Source organism: Caretta caretta, chromosome 5, assembly GCF_965140235.1.
Source record: "Caretta caretta isolate rCarCar2 chromosome 5, rCarCar1.hap1, whole genome shotgun sequence".
Classification (NCBI taxonomy): Eukaryota; Metazoa; Chordata; order Testudines; family Cheloniidae; genus Caretta; species Caretta caretta.
In genome coordinates this window covers 130,798,660-130,821,190 of record NC_134210.1, presented here as the reverse complement: position 1 = coordinate 130,821,190, position 22,531 = coordinate 130,798,660, and the positions used below count along the sequence as shown (strand labels likewise).

Genomic DNA, 22,531 nt, shown 5'->3' with positions numbered 1-22,531 from the left:
TGCCCAAACAAAGTTCTTCACTGGAATGTTCCCTTAATCCTTTTAGCAGATGCCCTACATAAACCAAACCTGAAGCCGTACGTTTTCAGCCAAGAATTAATTCAGGTTCTGGCCAAATGTAGCAATCCTGCTAATCCTATTAGAACAGTGTAACCAGATTGTGAGAAATTTACAAGGCCGGCTACATAAATCTGCCCTAACACGGTTCTATGACAGGATTGTGATTCCAATAAATCTCAAACCTAAACATTGTATACACTTGGCGTTGTTGACGGTACTAGATTTAAGTGGCATGGATTGCCTCGCCAGCCTCTCACTGGTTTCAAATTGCATTGTCAACTGGGGAAAGCTGCTCCCAAATACTTGTCTGTTCACATTTGACTTTTGTACGCTTAGCAAAGATAGCGCTAAGCCTCAAGCAAAGAGAGGAGGAGTTCTGAAAGTTCTAATTTGGATATTGTCTAACACAGGCTTAGATCAACTGACATGCTCCTCATCCAATTCCAAGCTCCATTCTCATTTCCCCCATGGGTAAACTGAGTCAGAAAGCTACCTGATGCCTCAGAGTTTATATTCCTAGTTTTATGTAGTCTGCAAGTCAGCTGCGGACTTGTGCTTGCACCATTTTGTCTGCCAACGCAGAAGCTATTCTTTTGAAAGTGGCACCAAAGTTACCTAGAAGCGATCAGTGCCATGCAGTTCAGAGCACCCCAACTGTTTTCCTACTAAGCACATCACGTCTGAGTATAGGAGCCCAGGAGAGAAGGCAGATGTGAGACACACAGACACACTCACAGGCAGTACAGCATGGTACAGTGTTTAAAATCCCATTTTAAACCATCTCAGGGCCAGGGCGGTGATGCCATGGGAGTCTGGATCCCAGGCTCATTCCCTGAGACAGCAGGAGCTGGGAGCACGGTCAAATCTCGGAGGAGAAGAAAGGCCCTTATGCTGCTCTAGCGACGCCCTCTGGTGCTCACAAGGAGTGCCATGGGGAGGCTCCAGAAAGAGCAGCATCTTGCTGGAGGGAAGGTGGCTGTACTGTGAGGTCCTCACGGCAGATAGGAGCCCCCCTCCCCCACACACAGAAACACTTGCCACAAGCGGCCTGACAGGTGGTACCTCAGGCTGGGCCCCACATCCGGAGGCCCTGGACCAGCAACACCTGCATCTACTGCAGATCAGGGCATGGGACAGTGTGCACTTGGCTATGGATCAGGAGGAACTAGACTTCCAGCAGCATGCAGACAATACCCGAGTCTAGATCACCTTCACCGCACACCACCTCCCAGCTCTCCGAGGGCTGGGTGGAGATCTCCCCCAGGAGGAGAGCACCTGGCTGAGGCTGCATGCTGGGAAGGTGGAGGTGATGCTGAGAGGGGAGAGAAAAGCGCTGTAAAGCACTTGCCGTATATATAACGCCACCCTCTACACACACACACACCCCACACACACACACACACCAGCCAGTGGCTCTGTGCATTCCCTGGGGTACTATCAATCCCAAGGCGAGGCTTGTAAATGGAGCAGACAGAGCTTACCCACTGACTGGCCCATCAGCCTGGAACTCATTGCCAGAAGAGATGAGAATGACCCAAATGTCAGTGCCTGCAGAGCAACATGCCTGAGCCAAGTTGTCTCTGACTGAACATTCCCTTAGTGTCTCCGCTGAGAAAACCCCCACAGCGGAGCCCAGCCCTGATGACAGAGAAGAAAGGGAAAATCGTATCTTGATCTGCTCATACAGTCCTGTTGGGAGTTGGTCAGGTGGCACAGTGATGGGTGCTCTGTGGGAATGTAAGGGGGGGGGGGGGGGGAGAGAGAGAAGCAATCGTTGTCTCATATGTTCTGAAGACTGTGTTTCTACTATGCAAGTGTTTGGTGTGCCAAGTTAATTATTAATTTTAATCAGGAAATACAGTTCATCAAAAACTAGTTTCTCAACTGAACAAGTACAAATGTCATCCTGGCAGCTTTAGATGTGAACAATTCAAATTTACACAAAAGCAAATTGTGCAGAGTTGGTCATTTTGAAGTCTTTCCACAGAATCCAAGCTCTCATTTAAAACAAACAAAGCGTCTAGCCCTTCTGAATGCAGAGACTGCAAATCAGTGACTGCATTCCTCTTACACTGAGGCAGAGGTGCAAACTATCAAATTTAGTTAATAATGTCTTAATTGAAGTCTAAGTATGACAACATAAATTCAAACACTTAACCATTTCCCTTCTGAGACACCCAGATAATGCCCTGACTTCTGTGTCTAGACATATAGGCTACGGGCTTATCTATACACCAACTGGAACCAAAATAACTGAATCTGTGTCACAGACATGCACTGAAATAACTAGAAGCCCTACTTCCTGATGTTCCAACTGGATCAAGGAGGAATGGTTAAAATACACGCACCTTGAAGCCACACCCAAGGTGCAGAACACTACAACATCCCATTCCAAATAGTGTCCTGTTTAATCTGTTCTCAAGTCTCCATAGTGAAGGGGCCTTTATCAGCAGCCTTGGTAGATTATTGCATCAGCCAATTTCTCCTAATGTCAAGACCATTCCCTTAACATCCAACCTAAACTATTCCTTCCTTAGCTTCAGGCCATGCATGGCTCCTTGATCTATCCTTTTCTGAGATCCTTTGTTTGAATTTCAGAGTAACAGCCGTGTTAGTCTGTATTCGCAAAAAGAAAAGGAGTACTTGTGGCACCTTAGAGACTAACCAATTTATGTGAGTATAAGCTTTCGTGAGCTACAGCTCACTTCATTGTAGCTCACGAAAGCTTATGCTCAAATAAATTGGTAGTCTCTAAGGTGCCACAAGTCCTCCTTTTCTTTTTGTTTGAATTGCTATCTCCAAAGGTAATTTTCCATTGTGGTCTTGTACTGTGGGAACTGACACAAAGGAGTTGAACGTGCCACCTTGGAAATGAAAGGCAAACGTTTTATTAATAAAATACCACTTTGGAGCCAGTGGATAAAAAGCCTTTTCTTCTGGCTTGGTATTGTAGATTTTGGATGGATCCAAAACAAAAAAAACTGAAGCCTAATACTTATTGACACCTCAAAGTTTAACGGTCTGGATCCAAATAATTTCTCAGCCCAACGTAGGCCCTGATTCTGCAATGACTGAAGTTTGCATCCTTATAGGGGATTGCACCACGAGACACAATAAGCCCCGAAGGGGGAACTTTTAAACAAATGAGGTTAGAAATGGCATGAAGAGTGAAGGCAGGAAAATAAATGAGACAGACCGAGTGTGGTGACTGTTTCAGTCTTTTCACACTCCCAGAAGTTATACAGCGCTCAGAAAAAGCAAAAGGGATAAAAAAGACACAGAACACCACCACAGGGCTAAAAGCACTATACAGAGTATGGTCAAGCCAAAAGTGTCATTTCAAAACAGGAAAGGCAGCCCAAGTTAGTAAAGAACAGACGCCTTTGGCAAATACAGTATGACAGAGCCATAAAAATAACGATTAAGAGGAAGTAGGAAGAACAACCACAGCCAAAGAGCAAAACCTCTCGGAAAGCAAGGGCTAAATGATTTCTTTGCACCCCAAAGGAAGGAAATAGCTGCCCTAGGTTTTCTCTTTGCAGTTCATGAAGATGATGCAATGTCAGAGATAGAGGTCTCAAAGGAGAACAATTCCCAACATTCAATTACAATACCAAGCCAGTGCCTAGGGGAAGAGTTCATCTGAGACTTCTGTGAAAACTGAAGAGTATAGGACTCAGCTACTAGACATGTATAATTCATATCAGGAGTCCCCTCATCCCCGATTCTAGGCCCAATCTGCCCACTCCAAAAAGAATGCATCAGGAAGGGACGGTATTGAAACGCTGGTGTTAACTCGATGGGAGCTGAAAAAGGCTGGGGAAGGGAGCTATGGGGGGGAAACAGGAGGAAGCAGCCAAACCTATACATAGACCACTGGGAAGAAGGGAGATGATGTGGCGAGGGAGAGGCTGGAGGATTAGGGGAGGGAAGCTGAATTGGAGCTGGTGGGCTCTTAGCAGAAGCCCCATCAACAAGCCAGCCAGCACTGAAACATCAAAGGGTTTCTGTGCTTCCAGAGTGCCACAATAACCAGTGCAGAAACACGCAGGACTAAACACAGCTCCCTCTGGCACAAGAGACTAACACCGTACCTGTCCTTCAGAAAGGTGCTAAGGGTGACCCAGGGAGTTATAATTACAGGGTAGTACAAACAGCAATCAAAATAGAACAGAGCAGCGAGCGGGGTTATAAAACACAGACTGCACAGGAGCGTAATACAATATGAACAAACTAGCAAGGCTTCTGTGTGGGGAAATCATGTCTCTCCGACCTGCCTGAATTCCATTAAAGTAATAAAAATCACCTACAAAGAAGACAAGTGGGGGTGGGCCCTTGTTTGCTTTTCTGTCATGTATAAAAATGCGGTGGTAGTGGTGTGTGTATGTGTTTTTCGTTCTCTTTCTTTCTTTCTCCCCTGGAAGACTATATGGATAACTGCAGCACTAATAGGATCATAATACCTGGGTCCCCATTCAAGTGACACATGATTAGAGAAGGAGTGATTTCTAGTCAGCCTGTTAAAACCAAGATCTGTAATTAACACACAACTAACACAGCTGCCTGAAGAAACAATCATAACAAAGCTCTTGTGCTAAAGATTTACAGTATCGATAAAGCCCAAGGGTCCAAAAATCAACAGGCCCCTTGAAAAATACATATTATATATATCAAGAGACTGGCTTAAAAAACATGAGGTTTGGTTTTTTAAAATAATACATTTGGGCTTCTTTTTCTTTGCCTTCTGGCGTCTGAGCCTTCAGGGCACATTCTTGTCACATTTTCAAGCTTTTCTCTGCAACCACCAGGCTACACTGTGTTTGTCTAAGGCAGGGGTCAGCAACCTGCAGCATGCTGATTTTTAGTGGCACTTCTGCTGCCAGCCAGGATCCCGGCTGCCAGCCCCACTAAGCCCGCTGTCGGCCCGGGTGGACAGAACCCCGGGCCGGCAGCGGGCTCAGCGGGGTGGGACCCCGGCTGGCAGGGACCGGCGGACGGAACCCCAGACCGGCTGCGGGCTCAGCGGGGCCGGCAGCCGGGACTCTGGCTGGCAGGGGCTGGTGGACGGAACCCCAGACTGGCAGTGGGCTTAGTGGCTCAGCGCGCTGCCAGTCTGGGGTTCCGTCTGCCACCCGCGCTGCCAGTCTGGGATTCTGCCCGCCAGCCCCTGCCAGTCGGGGTCCCGGCCGCCGGCACCGCTCAGCCCGCTGCCAGCCCAGGGTTCCGTCCATCCAGGCCGGCAGCAGGATAAGCAAGGCTGCTGGCCGGGACCCCAGACCGGCAGCACGTGCGGCAGACGGAGCCCCAGACCGGCAGCGGGGTCCCAGCCGCCGGCACTGCTCAGCCCGCTGCCAGTCTGGGGCCCCTGTAAATGTAAAATTTATTACTGGCACGCGAAACCTTAAATTAATGAAGACTTGGCACACCACTTCTCAAAGATGGCTGACCCCTGGTCTAAGAAAAACTGAGCTTCTCATGGAATCACTTGATTCTAGCAGCTGAGGCTTGAAGAAACATCGTGAGATTAATGATGAAATCATGAGACCTGTCAATACTGGATTTCACACCTCTACCCAGAGAGAGCGCCTCCAAAAAAACCCTCCCACAAAATAGGAAAGACTGTGTGTTTATGATATTTTTGAGAAGAAACACACACAAAACAAGCAAAAACATACTTTGTTTGAGAGTGGATATACTTCTTTGTTCACCATAAGGCAGCAAAGAAAGGGCACAAACTGATTTTCCCCCACTGCAGGTCACCTTGACCAGTGCAGTGCATACAGGAGAGACAAAGGATGCAATCACACAGGCAAAGTCCCCATCTCTGGGGCCACAGGAAAAGTCTTATCGTGAATTAAAAATTGCTCAGAGAGTAGAATAAATGGCTAGTTCTCAGCAAAGAAGGGGTTAATAGTGTGGTGCCTATGGGGTATGCATCAAGCGATTTAGAGCCTCATTGTGGACCGGGGGGGGGGGGGAGGGGGGGAGGTGGGGAGAGAAGTTGCCAGGAGCCCTCACCTCCATGCTCCAAGCAGGGATGGGATGTGAGTTTTTCACCCACATTGGTACTAGACTCCCCGATATGTGCAGGGAGGGGACAGGATGAGTCCCACACAGGGACCCTGGGGAGAGAAGGGAAAGGTGTATCACAGTAACTGCATTGGCTGGAGCACTGCACCTGCCCAGCCACTCCCTCTCATCTACCATGGCCCTAGTTGTGGGCTGCGTCTCCCAGATCTGTGTTCACAGGTTCTCCAGTAGAGAGCCTGTATTCAAATATTTGTCCTTATTAGACATCCTCAGAGTTGGTCGCTCCACGTCAAACACCGTTTTCCTCTTACCTGGGAAAAATTCAGCCCATTCAGTGGATGGCATTGTTCCTCCACTTTCTCCACAGCCCCGGTCTGCTTCCTCAGGCGCTCGGCTTCCTGGGCCAGGTAAAGATCCAAGACAGGGACGCCACGCGATTTAATGTCCACCTCGGTCAGAGAATTCACCATCAGCATCACCCACACAGGTCTCTTCCGCTCCCAGTTCCCAGCGATGGCATTGAAGAGATAGTCAGCATAGAGCCCTTTGCCCCGCTGGTCCGGAGTCATCCACGAAGGCATCATGAGCTTGACGTATTCCAGGTGACGCTTGAGCCGGCGGTAGATGTCCCGGGGGAGCACGTCCTGGAGGTTCTCGCCCTGCGGCAGCAGCTGGCAGCTGGTGAGAGCGGAGATGGTGTAGGGGTCTGTGAGGTCCAGTTCAAAGTAAACAATGTGGCTGTGCTGGAAGGCCTTCTTGGAGTTCTCAGGGATGAAATCCCAGACCCGGGTGTACGGGACATGGATGGTGCCAAAAAAGTAAGATGGGGGGTCTCTCTTTATAGTCCACAGGAAGGAGTTAAGCTCGCTTTGCTGAAGGGAAGAGAAACACAGCCGAGTAAACGAACAATGGCCTGCAGGCTGGAGGGGAGGGAGGGGCATGGGGAGAAAAATCACACAGACGGGGAGAGGAGAGAAATACCCACGGCAAGTGACATAGGTTATAAATAGTTACATTGTTTTAGTATGATCTGCCTCTCGCCGGCAAGTCTGCACCCCAAATACAATGGGCCACACGATGTTGCTGGCCAGTAGAGTTACTCTCGGTGCCCACAGGAACGGTCTCTCCTTTTAAAGGAAGGCAGTGTTGTCTAGTGGTAGAACATGGGGCGGAGACTTAGGAGACCTGAGTTCTATTCCTGGCTCTGGCCAGCTCCCGGGGAGAATCACTTCACCCCTCCATGCCTCGGTTTCCCTGTCTGTTAAATGAGGATAATGAGACAGACCTCCTTTGCGAAGTGCCTTCAGACCTACTGATAATTAGAGCTAGGCACTATTAACAAAGGTGGACCTGCCACGCTTTTGGGACCGTGGTTGTTTTTTCAGCTTGTGAGATTCCTTTGGTAGTAAAATCCCCCCTGCCTTACTCGGGTTTTTCTTTGTTTTTTAAAACACTAAAACCCCATTGTCATTATTTTTTTAAAAATAAAACCAGTGGCTCTGGCCTCTCCATCTCACAGAAAAACCCAAGTGACAGACACTTCAGCCCTGCCGTTGATGACAACACTGCCTGCAGATACCAGCCAGGGAGTGGAATCTACCTTAGCCAACCTCCCCCAGCCAGAGTGGGTCAAATGCGGCCATTGCTTTGGTGAAGTCGATTCGCTGCCACTATCTCCACCCTTCAACCTCTCCATCAGGAAAAGCCCATGTTTTTAGCATCCATGGATGATTTCTGAGGCCCTCCAGGAGAAAGGAAACATGCATAGAGACAGAAAACTTTCATCCAGGAAACAGTCTGGACACAGCTTTTTGTGATGCAAATCTGTTTGGTGAGGGAATGCCCTTGCCAAGCTTCACATCCTTGGAGAACTTCTGAGTCAGCATGTAACATGAAAAATAACAGGCAGGTGGATAAGGAACATACTCAGATAATAATTTGGAAACACAGGCTGCACAGGTGGCTGATGCCCATCCCTGACCCCTCGGCGTAACCTATCTCAGCACAGCTTTGGGAGAAAAAGGCAATTACTTTAGAAGACAAAAAAGGAAGCTAGAATGCTGCTTGAGAGCCAGACCTGGCCCACAGTTCCAAGAAATGTTTTTTGAAATAGAGAAAAAACTTTTACATTTATTTTTTAAAAAACATATGGTTTTCAGATGCCTTCAAACTCTTAACTGCACAGCTTAGTTACTTTAGTAGCAACAAACCTTAGAACTAGCTCTAAAAAGATCCTGCCCTGTGGTGGCTTAAATTTCTGTCTGGTTCTCAGACGTCACTGTGTTTGCTTTAATAGAGAATGATTTAAAGTGTTCCCCTAGAACTGACCATAACATCTCAAAGAATCCTAGAGGGTAATGTTGTATCAAGCCTTTGAGTGGTCTATGGCATGACAGTAAATATATACGGGGTCACCACGTCTTCAACGACTTCACTTGAAGGAGCTACACCAGTTCACACCAGCTGATGAGCGGGCCCAGGTAATCTACAATCAGAGTACACGATGGGGTCAGTGCTGCTGTAAGAGGCAATCTGCTCCTGATTGTCTGCCCACAAGCAGGGAAGCACAAAACATCTGGAATCTCCACCCCATCCCTGCCCGGCAGGAAGATCTGGTTATCGAATGTCTGGCTCCAACAGGGGCATCCAGACACTCAATTCAAACATATGGTCAGCTTTCAGCCAAAAAGATTGCCCTAGAGCTGGGGTTAGATTTACGTGTGCGTGAATGTTGAGCTTAGATGCCTTGCTCTGGCTGGTAAATGCAGAACAGGCTCCTTAGAAGACTTATTGGAAACACATTGCCTATGCATTTCCAGTGGAAACCTAGGGCCAGAAGGGTTAATGTGAAAGATAATTCCACAGTGGCTCATCCCAGACAATGGTTTCTGAGAATGTTCTCTATCAAACACAGCTCCAGATCACAGCACTCCTCAGCTGAAAACTCCAGCACATCTACTTTACTGTCACCCAGAGGCTAGGTCTCCAAATCAAGCGAGGACTGCAGTGTTCTGAGGCAAAGTTACATGCATGCCGAAGAAATGAAAGGTGCATCCCACAGCTGGCATGGGACATTGGAATATGTTACGGACACACATGCCACAAAAACCACTCTATCGCTGAATTAGCTTTTCTGGCATGTTGGGATTCCTCTGATTTCTCTGTCCTCAACTCCCTCATCCTGCAGGAAGCTAAACAGGAGCAAAGGGGTCCAGCTGGCCTGAAGGAAGAGGCTAGAAAAATACAACAGACCATTAGATGCTAGATGAAGAAAAGAAGAAGGACAGGGCAGGGACATGAAAAGAATGTGAGGAAATGACTATGGAAAAAGAAAGTGAAAGGAGCATGAATGAGGAAAAAGCAAGCAGAGAAAGTAGAGGGGGGAGGATAGAGAGGGTGGTTTAATAGAGATGGAAGAGGTTTGACATAGGGAAGGGACAGAAATATGTAAAGTAATAACTAACAGAAGATTGAAAATAGACATGGAGCAAAAGCCCAATTTAGCACTTGCCCTGACTTCAGCAGGCAAATGTTCACATCCCCTTCCTGAACAGGGAAGCTTTTCTGAATCCATGTGCTTAAGGTCCAATTACTTTAATGCTTCATTTCCCAGTGCTTTGACAGTCATTCTGATTTATTTTATTTTTGACTTAATGAGAATCCACTCATCCAGGAAATCCTTACAAATGGGCTACTCACCTGTAGTAAGGAAGGAGGCTTTCCCCAGGCAGAGTGTCATCAACTTCTGCACAGCCTTAACCTTCACTAAGAATAGTACGCTCAGGGTGCAACTAGCCAGAGTGTTCAATGTTGATTTAACTCTTCTCCCGCTGAAGTCTATGAGAGTTTTTACCGTTGATTTCAGAGGTAGGGTGGGATTTTCCAAAGCACGCACCATAAGCCTACATTTCAAGGCCAAGATTTTTTTTATAATGGGTGCCTACGTTTAGGCATAAATACATGGCCTGATTTTCCAAGCACAGAACACCCAGCCGCTCCCATGAAAATCAAGGTGATTTTCAAGTTGACGAGGTCTCTTTAAAGAGTGTAAAATCCTTTTATTTACCAGCATTTTAATTTTATAGAGGACTAAACCAGTTATTAGTTAATAGGGAAAATACGAGGAAGACGTTAATGTGGCAAGAAAACAAATGGAGACAAATGGAAGCCACAGAGGAGGAGTGACAAGTGGTGTCACTTACTAGCTGCAAGTGAACAAAAAGACAGGAGAGCAGCCATAGCTATGGAGGGGGTTGAAAGGGCATCCTTTGCTTTAAACAGGTCTGATCTTGTATGTGACAGGCAATGCACGGGAGGAGCCAAAGCTAAAAGGGATCATAGGGAAAGAGTTGCCTCTGGCTAGCTTAAAATTTCTTTGGCTCAACTAATATAACCAAACAAAAGCTGCTGGAAGGCTAAAGCCAACATGCAGAGAACCGAGCTTTATCTGGCTGGAACATAAAGGGTGACAATTGAGGTTCATCCAGGATCATAAACAAACTCACCAGAAGAGTAATTGCCATAATACTCACATACTCTGGGAAGTTCAGTGGCCTTTAGAAAGCAATCAGATAGATACCGAAAGTAGATTATTAATTATTATTATTATTATCAAAGAACTATTTTGCAGTAGCATCTACAGGCCAAACAGATCAGGGCCCCACCATGCTCGGCTCTGTACAGACATAGAGTGAATGACAGTCCCTGCCCCAAAGAGCTTGCAATCCGTAAGTACAGTGTATTGTGTTGGAGAAGCCAGCCCCGGTTATGCACTCAGCAATAGCTCTCACCCAGTCTCAGATGAGATCTCTGTGCCTAAAGAGTACTTGGATGTTACTACAGACATTTCTATGCACTAAACAGCAGCAAGAGTTATTACTGAGGGCAGGCTGGGCCTCCTCGCTTCTCTCTGAAAACTATTATGGGATCGTTAATTCCCACAAGAACAGGCATTAGAAATGGGCAGAATGGACCTCCATTTACCATCTTTGGAGGGACGGCACATCTGGTGGGAAAGCACACCCTTAGTACTGAATGGCACAGTCTGCTCTGGACAGGAGCCCAACACCTGAACATAATCAATCCTGCTGGCCAACACAGAGCTTTAGAAGTTGCTGCACAAAGTTGCATCTTCTGCCAGAAGGCGGTGCCGGCATTCAAAGCATTTGACACCCCCACTCTCCTAGGAGAGCAGGTGTTATTACTTACGCCCATTTCCCCAACAGCCTCCCCCTTTCCAGCCACAGAAGGTATTGAGGGGAGGTTGGGCAGCGCACCAAAGGGGCTGCCTCTGGAGCTCCCTTGTGTTTCTTCCACCCACTCTCTCCCCCTGAAACCCCCCACAAAATCTACAGCTTTGTTATAGGCCTCTGGTTAGTAAGTGTCTAGTAAGTTCCTTAATTGTGCCAGAGCTCTACTCAGCATAGATGGAGAGAACGGGTGGCAGTGATGTGAGAGAAAGGAGGGACTAGCGGTTAAAGCACTAGCCTGAGATGGGGAAGACCTGGGTTCAGTTCCCTGCTCTGCCACAGGCTTCTTGTGCGACCTTGGGCACGTCACTTAATCGCCCGTGCACCTCAGCTCCCCATCTGTACAATGGGGATAACAGCCCTGCCCTGCCCCCCAGAGATGCTGAGAGAGTAAATACATTACAGAGTGTGAGGTGCTTAGATACTAGGATACTGAAAGCCACCCAAGTACCTGAGATGGCAATTGTGGGTGAAAAGAAAAGGAGTACTTGTGGCACCTTAGAGACTAACCAATTTATTTGAGCATGAGCTTTCGTGAGCTACAGCTCACTGCATCCGATGAAGTGAGCTCTAGCTCACGAAGGCTTATGCTCAAATAAATTGGTTAGTCTCTAAGGTGCCACAAGTACTCCTTTTCTTTTTGCGAATACAGACTAACACGGCTGTTACTCTGAAAATTGTGGGTGAGACTTTCAAATGCATTCTGCATGGGCCTAATTTTACTGCCCTGGGCTTGGAGGAGAAAACAGCCAGGCCGAGTGCCTTTGAAAACTCCACCCTGTGCGTATCACACACTGATCCTAACTTGCCCTTGTGCAGCTCTTCTATTGTTAGGTATTTTTTCCATGTAGCTTAAAGATAAAAAGCAAGCAAACATCTTCCTCCCCTCCCTCCAAAAGGGGAGCAATTCGACAAAGTGCTAAGTGGCTGTGAGATAACACAGGAACAGTGGTGACGCTTGCTCACCCTCCCAGCGCTATGGGACAGTTGGCAGCCTCTCTCTCTCACCTCATTTCAAGAATATTTAGTAGATAAAGGCACTGGGTCTGATTCCACTCTACACTAAGGTCATTTTACACTGCTCCAGCAGCAGAAAGGGGCCTTAAAGTGAGCATTACACTTTACGGTCCTTTGACACTGCCAGAGAGATGCAAAGGGGACCACGTAACTCCACTAATTTCAATGACTTATTCCTGATTTACACCAGCGTAAGAGGAAAATCAGACTCACAGGATCCAGAGACGGATCACACCACACTCAATTTTAGGCACCAGTCACTTTATTATGTATATTGATGCCCTAGATGCCAGATGGAGGAGAGGAAGGATGGTCCAGTGGTCAGGACACAAGCCTAGGATTTGGGAGACCTAGGTTAAATCCTCTGCTCCACTGCAGGCTGCCTCAGTTTCCATCAGTAAAATGGGCATAGTAGCACTATCCTGCTTCAGAGGAGCCAACTAGGAGGGGAGCTTTTCTTGACCTGCTGCTCACAAACAGGGAAGAATTAGTGGGGGAAGCAAAAGTGGATGGGAATTTGGGAGGCAGTGCCCATGAGTTGGTTGAGTTCAGGATCCTGACACAGGGAAGAAAGGTAAGCAGCAGGATACGGACCCTGGACTTCAGGAAAGCAGACTTCGACTCCCTCAGGGAACGGATGGGTAGGATCCCCTGGGGGACTAACATGAAGGGGAAAGGAGTCCAGGAGAGCTGGCTGTATTTCAAGGAATCCCTGTTGAGGTTGCAGGGACAAACCATTCCGATGTGTCAAAAGAATAGTAAATATGGCAGGCGACCAGCTTGGCTTAACGGTGAAATCCTAGCGGATCTTAAACATAAAAAAGAAGTTTACAAGAAGTGGAAGGTTGGACATATGACTAGGGAAGAGTATAAAAATATTGCTCGGGCATGTAGGAATGAAATCAGGAGGGCCAAATCCCACCTGGAGCTGCAGCTAGCAAGAGATGTCAAGAGTAACAAGAAGGGTTTCTTCAGGTATGTTAGTAACAACAAGAAAGTCAAGGAAAGTGTGGGCCCCTTACTAAATGAGGGAGGCAACCTAGTGACAGAGGATGTGGAAAAAGCTAATGTACTCAATGCTTTTTTTGCCTCTGTCTTCACGAACAAGGTCAGCTCCCAGACTGCTGCACTGGGCATCACAGCATGGGGAGTAGATGGCCAGCCCTCTGTGGAGAAAGAGGTGGTTAGGGACTATTTAGAAAAGCTGGACGTGCACAAGTCCATGGGGCCGGACGAGTTGCATCCGAGAGTGCTAAAGGAATTGGCGGCTGTGATTGCAGAGCCATTGGCCATTATCTTTGAAAACTCGTGGCGAACGGGGGAAGTCCCAGATGACTGGAAAAAGGCTAATGTAGTGCCCATCTTTAAAAAAGGGAAGAAGGAGGATCCTGGGAACTACAGGCCAGTCAGCCTCACCTCAGTCCCTGGAAAAATCATGGAGCAGGTCCTCAAAGAATCAATCCTGAAGCACTTACATGAGAGGAAAGTGATCAGGAACAGCCAGCATGGATTCACCAAGGGAAGGTCATGCCTGACTAATCTAATCGCCTTCTATGATGAGATTACTGGTTCTGTGGATGAACGGAAAGCAGTGGATGTATTGTTTCTTGACTTTAGCAAAGCTTTTGACTCGGTCTCCCACAGTATTCTTGTCAGCAAGTTAAAGAAGTATGGGCTGGATGAATGCACAATAAGGTGAGTAGAAAGTTGGCTAGATTGTCGGGCTCAACGGGTAGTGATCAATGGCTCCATGTCTAGTTGGCAGCCGGTGTCAAGTGGAGTGCCCCAGGGGTCGGTCCTGGGGCCGGTTTTGTTCAAGATCTTCATAAATGATCTGGAGGATGGTGTGGATTGCACTCTCAGCAAATTTGCAGATGATACTAAACTAGGAGGAGTGGTAGATACGCTGGAGGGCAGGGATAGGATACAGAGGGACTTAGACAAATTGGAGGATTGGGCCAAAAGAAATCTGATGAGGTTCAATAAGGATAAGTGCAGGGTCCTGCACTTAAGATGGAAGAACCCAATGCACCGCTACAGACTAGGGACCGAATGGCTAGGCAGCAGTTCTGAGGAAAAAGACCTAGGGGTGACAGTGGACAAGAAGCTGGATATGAGTCAGCAGTGTGCCCTTGTTGCCAAGAAGGCCAATGGCATTTTGGGATGTATAAGTAGGGGCACAGCAAGCAGATCGAGGGACATGATCGTCCCCCTCTATTCGGCATTGGTGAGGCCTCATCTGGAGTACTGTGTCCAGTTTTGGGCCCCACACTACAAGAAGGATGTGGATAAATTGGAGAGAGTCCAGCAAAGGGCAACAAAAATGATTAGGGGTCTGGAACACATGACTTATGAGGAGAGGCTGAGGGAACTGGGATTGTTTAGTCTGCAGAAGAGAAGAATGAGGGGGGATTTGATAGCTGCTTTCAACTACCTGAGAGGTGGTTCCAGAGAGGATGGTTCTAGACTATTCTCAGTGGTAGAAGAGGACAGGACAAGGAGTAATGGTCTGAAGTTGCAGTGCGGGAGGTTTAGGTTGGATATTAGGAAAAACTTCTTCACTAGGAGGGTGGTGAAACACTGGAATGCGTTACCTAGGGAGGTGGTAGAATCTCCTTCCTTAGAAGTTTTTAAGGTCAGGCTTGACAAAGCCCTGGCTGGGATGATTTAATTGGGGATTGGTCCTGCTTTGAGCAGGGGGTTGGACTAGATGACCTCCTGACGTCCCTTCCAACCCTGATATTCTATGATTCTATGATTGTGCGGATAATACTTTAAAGACTGTGAGGTGCTCGGATACGACAGTGAAGAGGGCAAGATAAAGATCATAGCTAGATAGGCCCCAGCAAAGATCAGAACCCTACTGTCATAGGCACATCACACACATATCGTAGGAGACATATGTCCTTGCCTCAAAGAGCTTAAAAAGATAGAAAAGAGTTTGAGGGAAATGGGGAGGCAATATGACTTGCCTAAGGCCAAATCACAGTCACTAGCATGACTAGGAACAGAATCCTGTGCCAAGCTATCTCCTGAAGTTAGCTGATCCAGTTACCTTTAGATAATTTTACAATTCTCTGTGCACCTTGACTTCCTTTTATTTTTTTTAGCAGAGCAGAAGTGCCAAATGCTCTTGCTAAAGGGTGTTTCCAATAGATTTTTCATGGATTTATTTTTGAGACATCATGAAATAGACCAACCCCCAGATTCCAGCTATTTTAAACCAACAGCAAAAGGCTTTGCTGCAATTGCCGGCTTGCTTTTCCAGGAGGACACAAGCAGCGTTTACGGGACCGTAACAGGACATAACATTCAGTCCCCAAATATACACCTCCTACTTCATTTGTCAGTTGACATATATCGTTTCATGTGCCAACAAAGACCTGCTGGTAGATCAGAGCTACAACCTGTCAAACAGGAAGGTTTTTATGACATCCGCGCAAAGTATTTTATTGTAACACAACTATCAGGGATACTGTAATTTGCCTCCCCAACAGTTATTTCAAAACCATTGAAACCTTGTATTGGTTGCTGTAAAACACTACAGAGATACAGAAAATAAATAATGCAGCTAAGCAACGGGAAGAAACAAAGATCTCCAGTGGAATTACACTGGGCATCCGGTTACCAGAAAGCCATTGACAAACGAGCAAGAACCTAGAAAATCAAAAAGGAAAGGACTCTTCACTGGCAGTGTGGTGCAGTGGGTACAGAACTGAACTGAGGATCAAGAGTGCTAAGTTCTAGTCCTAGGTCTGTTTGTGACTTGCTGTGTGACCTTGGCAAACCGCATCACCTCTGTTCTTCCCTCCCACTCTGGGGCTGTCTTGCGTATTTAGACTACATTCTTCAGGGAAGGGAATGTCACTATGTGAACGTACAGTGGCTCCAGTATCATTTAGGGCCTCTATCACTGTAATCATTCAGAGCCAGAAATAGAACCCAGGTCATCTGCATCCTAGTCCAGTGGCCAATCTGTTGCACCACATGGCCTCTTTAAATTTACTACCATATTCTCACGCTTTTTTTTTTTTAAAGTACTGTAATACAAAACTGGGAATACATCCCTCAAGCAGCCCCAAAATCTTACTCTGTGTGTGCTTTTTGCACTCCTTCTATCTCCTTTGTCTGCTGCTTATCTCTTTCAGTGTCCCATCTTGTCACGTTCCACTTAGGTTGTAGCTATTCAAAGCAGGGACTGTGGCCCTGATCCCCAAAGGTATTTAATGACTTTTGAGGATCGGGGCCTATGTCTTTGTACAGTGAGTGAAGTGCCCCATGCACCTAACTGCAAATGTTAAATACATTATTAATAATATTCTCTTCATTTCCCCTCCTTTAAATTACTGGCATACTTAATATCCTAAATCTAGTTTAATGGAGTTTGCCTGGGGAAAAGGACTGCATTGCATACAACTATTAAAAGAATACAAATTCAGTACCTTTTTCACCAGAGGAAAAATAAAAATCAGTTTTCAAACTAAAAGCCAGAATTTACAGCAGACAGATGAGATAACATAAAGGGACAAACTGCTTATGCTCTTTAGAAGCAAATATAATGGGGAAAAGTTAGCCATTTAGATTAATTGGCCCATTTATCATGAACAATGCTCCCTACACTTGTAAATAGCTACAACTGCTAATCCCTGGGGGCTGGCATTAAACACATAAATGTGCATCAACATTTAGCAAAATACACTAACAGATCAAAAGAGTTCATTCATGAATGGGGAAAACCCTAAATGTTCACAAAAGACACTCTTGCAAATTAATTCTTTTAAAAGCTTTTTCCCCCCAGGAAAACATAGAATGGTTTCTACTGTGCCAAAAATCCAGGATTTGGGGAGAATTATTGGCTGCAGTTTTAGCTATAACATGGAGCTTTGACAAGAAAGGTCTCTGAAGAATTATTGTTTGCCACTTCCTTAAAATAGCAACTTATCTCTTTCAGACACTGAATACACATACTCAGGATGGAAGGTTTGGGAGTCACAGAGGAGGGCAGGTGTAAAAGCAATTTAGGGAGGTAAGAAAAAGCACATCCCATAATTTGAGGAACTGGTATTTTAAAAAAACTTTATCCACTTCAGGCACAATGGGGAATGTTGTTTAAAAAGAGATGGAGTTAGAAGTGTTCATGTGTCATTTCAAGAGTGTGTTTCCTTTTTACACAACACCCCCGTGAAAATAGCTGGATACTCCTATTTATATGACCTGAAAATAAAATCTATCATTGAATAAAGAAAAGGAGTACTTGTGGCACCTTAGAGACTAACCAATTTATTTGAGCATGAGCTTTAAATTGGTTAGTCTCTTTAAATTGGTTAGTCTCTAAGGTGCCACAAGTACTCCTTTTCTTTTTGCGAATACAGACTAACACGGCTGTTCCTCTGAAACCTATCATTGAATAGTGTCATTTCTCCCACTGTCCTAATGACCTGAGGAAGCAGACTGTCAATATGGAAAACTACAGGCAGTCTCACATTTTAATGGCATAGTAATCAGGAGATAATGAGACTTCGTTAACACATTTCACCTCTGGTTTTCTTGACAAAGGGTAAAAGTCTTGTTGCATCAACTGCTGGTGAAAACATGTTGGTGTTTTCAACCAGAGGCTTGCAATTTTCCATAAATACAATTTTTTCTGCCAAAGTTTACAGATGCCCCAAAACTTTTTTGTTTTTGAAAGTCCTTGCTACAAATTCACACAAGCCCATGGCTTCTACGCCCCATCCTCTGAAGGGAGCCGAGCCTCGCCTGGCACCTGCTCTCCAAACATGACCCAGTTTTATGAGGGTGCCGCCACTGATTACACTGAAATCTGGTTTACATCCTGGCTCCAGTAATAAATTGACTGGCCGGCTGGCAAACCGCCTTCTACCTTGGCAGGGGTTGAGCGCCGTCTGCTAGACCCGCTCTGGCATCTCAGATAAGCTGCCTGTAGTGTGACACACAGTCGAGTCTGCAGTGCTCCAAAGCCCCGATTCCTGATTGATTCTGATTGGGAAAGCCCCAGACTCTACTGCTGCCTGGTGTATGGACAGTTCATTAGGGGGCAGCAGGACCCAGCATGAGACAGGTGGGCTACAGGTAGGCGTCCCTGCAGTGAGCGCATGGGAGACAAGCTCACAAGTGGAAAGAGCAATAAAAAGGTATCCCTGGCCTTCTCCCAGCTACCAAACCATCACACAGCTCCCTGATGACAAGGGTCTCCAACCTGACCCCACTGGCCAGCTGCTAAATCCTCCCACAGGATCCCCAAATCATTGTAAAACCAATGGTATATTGTGCACAGAGATGAGCCAATTGTGGATTTGTCACCTCCCTAAGTATAGGAGCCCTGCACTTCAATGGATCCTAGCTCCTTTCAGGTCTGCTCTACACTATGAAATTTGCTGTGCCTGAACATGGCTGGCTGCAATCATGTTAGCTAACCCAGGACTAAACATCAGAAGTGAGCGTAGATGAGGCAAACCAGGCTGAGCATCTTCTCAGGTACATGAGAACAGGTCAGACTGCCTCTAAGCCACGCACTGAATCCAACACACTGCAGCACTTCTTAATGAACTAGAGAAAGAATGCCTAAGGTTTCTGAAAGTGACCAGTGATTATGAGTGCCTTGATTTTTTGGATGCCGAACTTGAGATACCTTAAAAGCATCTGATTTTCGGAGTGTGAGTACTCAGCACTTTCTGAAAGTCAGGCCCCTTTGAAGTGTTTCAAATTGGGCAGCCAAAAAATGAGGCTTCCAAAAATCACTAGTCACTTCTGAAAATCTTGGCCTTATGCTTTTGTTCATCATGTTTCGTCCTCATCCTCACTTGCTGCTTAATCATGCTCAACATGGGTCAGCTAATATCATTGCGAACAATCATGTTCAGACAGTCAAATTCAATCGTGTAGAGACGGCCTCAAACAGGTCAGTAATAACAAAAGTTTATGCTGCTAGCTTGCTAATTAGTATGGTTGTTAACTGTCCAGGTTGGGGCTTGAGCAATAAGCAAAAAATCTATCCTCATAAAAAATAAAAAGTAACATAAATGCAACCAGGTAGCAATTCTGGCAAACAGTGTGCCAAAGTAACCAACTGCCCTGGCAGAAGTGACGAGTCTTGGCAAAAGCCAGCAGGAAGCCACGACACTGAAAGGTAAAACAAACTATGAAAGGAGATTCAGATTCAGGTGGTGCTTGGAGCATAGGCACAGTTTGACTTCTATACTGGGGGGGCAAGGGGGAGGAAATTCCAACAAGGCTGTGCATGGGGGGCGGGGGGAAGAAATTCCATGTCTGCCCGAGACTTGCAGTTGGGGGGGGTGTCAATGCCCCCCTGACCCTCCCCAAAACTACACCCATAGCTTGGAGCTAAGCTGCGTTGTAGGACACTAATAACTCCAGACACTAAGAAGAGTTCTGTGGAGCTTGAAAGCTTGTCTCCCTCACCAACAGAAGTTGGTCCAATAAAGGATATTACCTCCCGCACCGTGTCTCTCTAATACCCTGGGACCAGCACAGCCACAACAACACCGCAACCAACTAGTAACTCCCACCTATTTCACGAGAGTTACTTGCCCCTGAAGCAAGAGAACAGTCCAATTTCTCCCAAGTCTGCGCCCACCCTTTCCTTGTGCCTGACTCCTATGTGCCAACAAGCACTGTGGATGTGAAGTTTGGGATTTATGCATGCCCATTCCTAGGGGCACATCCCTGATTTGCACACACAACTGGCATTGCACATGTGGGGCAAATACCCTTGCAGAAAGCTGGGCCACTCTGTGGGTTGGAGTAAGTCACTTTAATCTCTCATTCTCCCCATCCATAAAATGGGCATAATATTCCATAGCTACCTCCCCAGGGTATGGATTCATTAGTTAATGTTTGTACAGGTCTTTGACCATGTAACACGCTATATAAGTGCCTGGTTGTACTATCAGTTTGTCTCCAGGCAACCATCCTAGCGAGGCTTAACTATACCATACCAAGCAGGCACCAATTGAGGTCATCCTTAATTAATTAAACTAAAAAGTGTATTATGTCCATTACCATCAATTCCCTGTTTGCACATGATGCTCACAGTAGGCATTTAATCCTTCTGTGCTCTGATTTCACCTTCTTCTATATTCCGAGCTGCTCCAGCAAGAACTCTTTCTGAGCGCTAAGAAAAAACTGCTGGTGGCTACTTTATGAGAAACTGGTTTTAGTTACACATTTCTTGCAGCAGTTCTTATTAAAAGAGCACCACAGCAAGATTTCCATGAGGGAATAATACATTATGGGTACCTTAATAAAACGTGGTATGCCATGCCTCAGAGGACTGGAAACAGGAAAACGAGCACAAAAAGAACAAGTCATCTGTAAATTTTCTATACTGTCAAAGAATCTCTGGAAAACTGAATCACATGGTCATTTAAAAAAAACCAGTCAGATAGTCTCAAGCAAAAATTGTGAGGAGCAATGTTTTACTCTTTGTTTGGATCTATGTTCTGTTACCATTTTCAAGTTAAAAGGTCCCAGAGGTCATCTACAGAGCAGGCTTAGGACAGTTTTCAACATGTTTACACTTCCCTCTGCTAGTGAAATCATTCGCCTGCCTTTTGCAGCCTTTCATTCCAACTTTAAAAGTCCAGTACAGAATCTGTGGACCTATCTAGCTGAATTTGCAGGATGTCACAAAAAGATCTGAAGTGCAGGTTGAAGGAGGCGTTTTAATTCAAATCATCTTGTGCAGAGAGAGTAAACAGTGGTGGCGTTACCAGGATCAGGAGCTTAGAACAAACAGGGTCGTGTTTGGAGAACACTTCTTCTGATCACTGGCAGGATGCAAGGGGGGGGGGGGCGGTTAAAACTGGAGTGATTTGCCAAAGGAATCAGAGCTGCAGAAAGTAAACACGGCGAGGACCCACACAAACAGCAGGCTGGCGCTCCTCACCCCTCCTTATCTCCCCTAGCTGGATCTCATTACGGACACTGGAAATCCCATCACTTCACTATTTACACCTCATCTTTTACGAGCCAGCCATCCGTGCCCGGCTCCTTTCCCCCTCCCCTGTCTCTGGAGAGAGGTTCTCCCCTGCTCCAGCGTGTTTCCGAGCAAAAGAACGGAGCTGTACGAGGCGGGGGGGAACCCCACAGATCCCCGAAGGCAGGGAAAGCCGGGGGGGGGGGCAGCCAGGATTTCCCTTCTCCCTGCGCGGGGCGCGGGCAAAGCCCCAAACTGCATCCCACAAACCAGCCAGGAAGGAAGGCAAGCGGGACAGGCGGCTGCCTCCCGGCTCTCCCACATGGGGAGACATCCCACGCCGGGCTGCTACCAGGGGAGCAAGGCGGGTCCCCGCAAGTTAAACCGCCCAGCCCCGGGCAGCGGAAAGTCCCTCGCAGCCCAGCCCAGCCCTGTCCCCTTCAGCAGGGACTTTCCCCCGGACCGGAGCCGGGCCGGGCACTTACTTTCCGGTGGAGCTCGCAGCTGGCGGCGGGGTCCCCGCTGGCGGGGCTCGAGCTCCGGCGTGCTCGGGCCAGCAGGAGGAGGCAGCTTTGCACCAGGCAAGCCCAGGCGAGCTGCACCATCGTCGCTCCGAGCCCGGGGACTGGCGAGCCGCGAGCGTTGGCCGGAGGGGAGCGGAGTCACCCCAATACCAGGCCTCCCAGCCCCTGCCCCCTCCCCTTAAAGGGTCCCCGGGCCGCGCGGGAGGGGGGGCTCGCCATGCCGGGACTGGGGGGGAAAGCGGGGCTCTGCAGCGGCAGCAGCGGGGAGCCCTCCCGAGGGGACCGGCCGCTCCTCTCCTCCCCTGCAGGAGGCTGGGCTCAGCTCTGTAGTTCCTGCGGCAGCCCCTGGATGGAGGCACGAAGTCACCCGCTCCGTGCGATTGGCCGCAGGAGGTGCCTAACCCTAAACTCTCCCCCCACCCTACCCAGGGGGGAGGATACGTCTTCCCGGGGCGCGGGCTGCTCCCAGTCCCCTGCCCGGGAGCCTTCGGAGCAGCCTAGTTCCCCTGCAGCCCGCTCCCCGGGGTCTGCCCCCACGCCGGGCAGGCCAGAGAGGGGACTGGGCTGTGGGTCTAATCACCCCCTCGCTCTCCTCTGGCCTTTTCTCCTTCAGTGCCCAGGGACTTTCGGTTAGGGAGTGAGGCCAGGCACTTCCTCGACATTGGAGGAGTCAGGCAGCGGTAATAATAAGAAAA

The 22,531-nt window shown here is 47.4% G+C and overlaps 1 protein-coding gene across 4 annotated transcripts in view; it reads right to left on the bottom strand.

Moving 5' to 3' along the window:
- The window catches only part of TRABD2A (TraB domain containing 2A), a 120,608-nt gene extending 98,296 nt beyond the window's left edge, over nucleotides 1-22,312 (bottom strand). The window contains exons 1-2 of one of the 4 annotated variants that reach the window (XM_075128897.1): nucleotides 21,798-22,312; nucleotides 6,402-6,962 (exon numbers count right to left, since the gene is read on the bottom strand). In XM_075128897.1, the coding sequence (XP_074984998.1) occupies nucleotides 6,402-6,962; nucleotides 21,798-21,917 (681 nt within the window). In that variant the 5' untranslated portion in view covers nucleotides 21,918-22,312. The remainder of the gene's footprint in view (nucleotides 1-6,401; nucleotides 6,963-21,797) is intronic. The other 3 variants (XM_075128896.1, XM_075128895.1, XM_048851483.2) reach the window with 3 other exon arrangements.
- Nucleotides 22,313-22,531: the final 219 nt, after the last annotated feature.